The sequence below is a fragment of the Austrofundulus limnaeus genome, unplaced genomic scaffold, assembly GCF_001266775.1.
Source record: "Austrofundulus limnaeus strain Quisiro unplaced genomic scaffold, Austrofundulus_limnaeus-1.0 Scaffold688, whole genome shotgun sequence".
NCBI classification, from domain to species: Eukaryota; Metazoa; Chordata; class Actinopteri; order Cyprinodontiformes; family Rivulidae; genus Austrofundulus; species Austrofundulus limnaeus.
Window position 1 is genome coordinate 137773 of NW_013953090.1, and position 1051 is coordinate 138823.

General features: G+C 44.4%; 1 protein-coding gene across 1 annotated transcript in view; it reads left to right on the plus strand.

Annotated features, from left to right (window-relative positions):
• oma1 (OMA1 zinc metallopeptidase) overlaps positions 1 to 1051 on the plus strand; it is a gene marked incomplete at its 3' end in the record, with an annotated part of 17740 nt that overhangs the window by 11661 nt on the left and 5028 nt on the right. Inside the window, 2 exon segments of the mRNA XM_014027832.1 lie at positions 478 to 706; positions 815 to 988. Of these exon segments, the coding sequence (XP_013883286.1) occupies positions 478 to 706; positions 815 to 988 (403 nt within the window).

Here is a 1051-nt window from a genome sequence, read left to right on the forward strand (position 1 = left end):
TTATTATTATTATGAATTGTTGCCAGCTAGTAAGTGTCAAATTGAACTTGCGCTTTACAATTAGCTTCCACTAGTTTTTCTATGACATAAGTGTTTTTGAAGTTGTGGACCTAAATATTTTCATAAGCGCTTTAGAAATTGGGGAGCTAATTTTTGGATTAGCGCTGCCCACCTCTGGTGTTTTTTTTAAACTGTATGTCATCACGGTGCATCATAATTTTACAAACATTAGGCTGCAGTTGTCGTGTTTAATAAAAAGCATAAGTTCAATATTTTAGTATTCACATAAGGTGTTCATAGAATATTTTAGAAGTTTTTCTTGACAGCACATTGATGTAATGTTTTCTGTGTTTCTCTTGAAGAGGAAGCTTGTTTTTCAGCCCTTCAGGTCATTGTTTTTACTGTTACTGTGCAGTGTAGCAGTTGTACTGCATGGAGCTACACCTGAAGACAGACTGGTGTCCTCTCTCTGTGCAGGAGTATAAGGAAATGGTGGGCAGCTTTACCACACGACCGCAGACTGCTACTGCGCAGATGGGTCCAGGGGCACCGCTGGCACCTGGCAGCAGGGGGGAGCGTTGCCTCACTGATCGTAGCCCTTCTCCTCCTAACCCACCTGGATGAGAGCCCACTGACGGGACGGGTCCGGCTGCTGGTGTTCAGCAGAGAGACGTACTTGGAGCTGGCAGATCTGACCTCAGAGGCTGTGAGGAACATTGATAAACGTTAAATCTATGTTTTTCTTCAAGTTGGTTATAGATTTTTACAGATTTCTAGTATTTGTGTAACCTCTGTCACCTCCTCTGTTCTTTAGTACATGGAGGAGTTTGCAGAGCTTCTTCTCCCCGTCACTCACCCTCTTCACCAGATGGTGGAGCAGGCGGTGCAGCTCTTGGTACAAAGAAACAAGGACATCCTGGAAGTGTCGCAGGTCCCCTGGAGTGTCCATGTGGTGGAGAGTCCTGAGGTCAATGCCTTTGTCCTGCCAGTGAGTAAAACAACAACAGATCAAAGGATTTTTTTCTTCAGCCCAGTACCTGCAAGCACCATA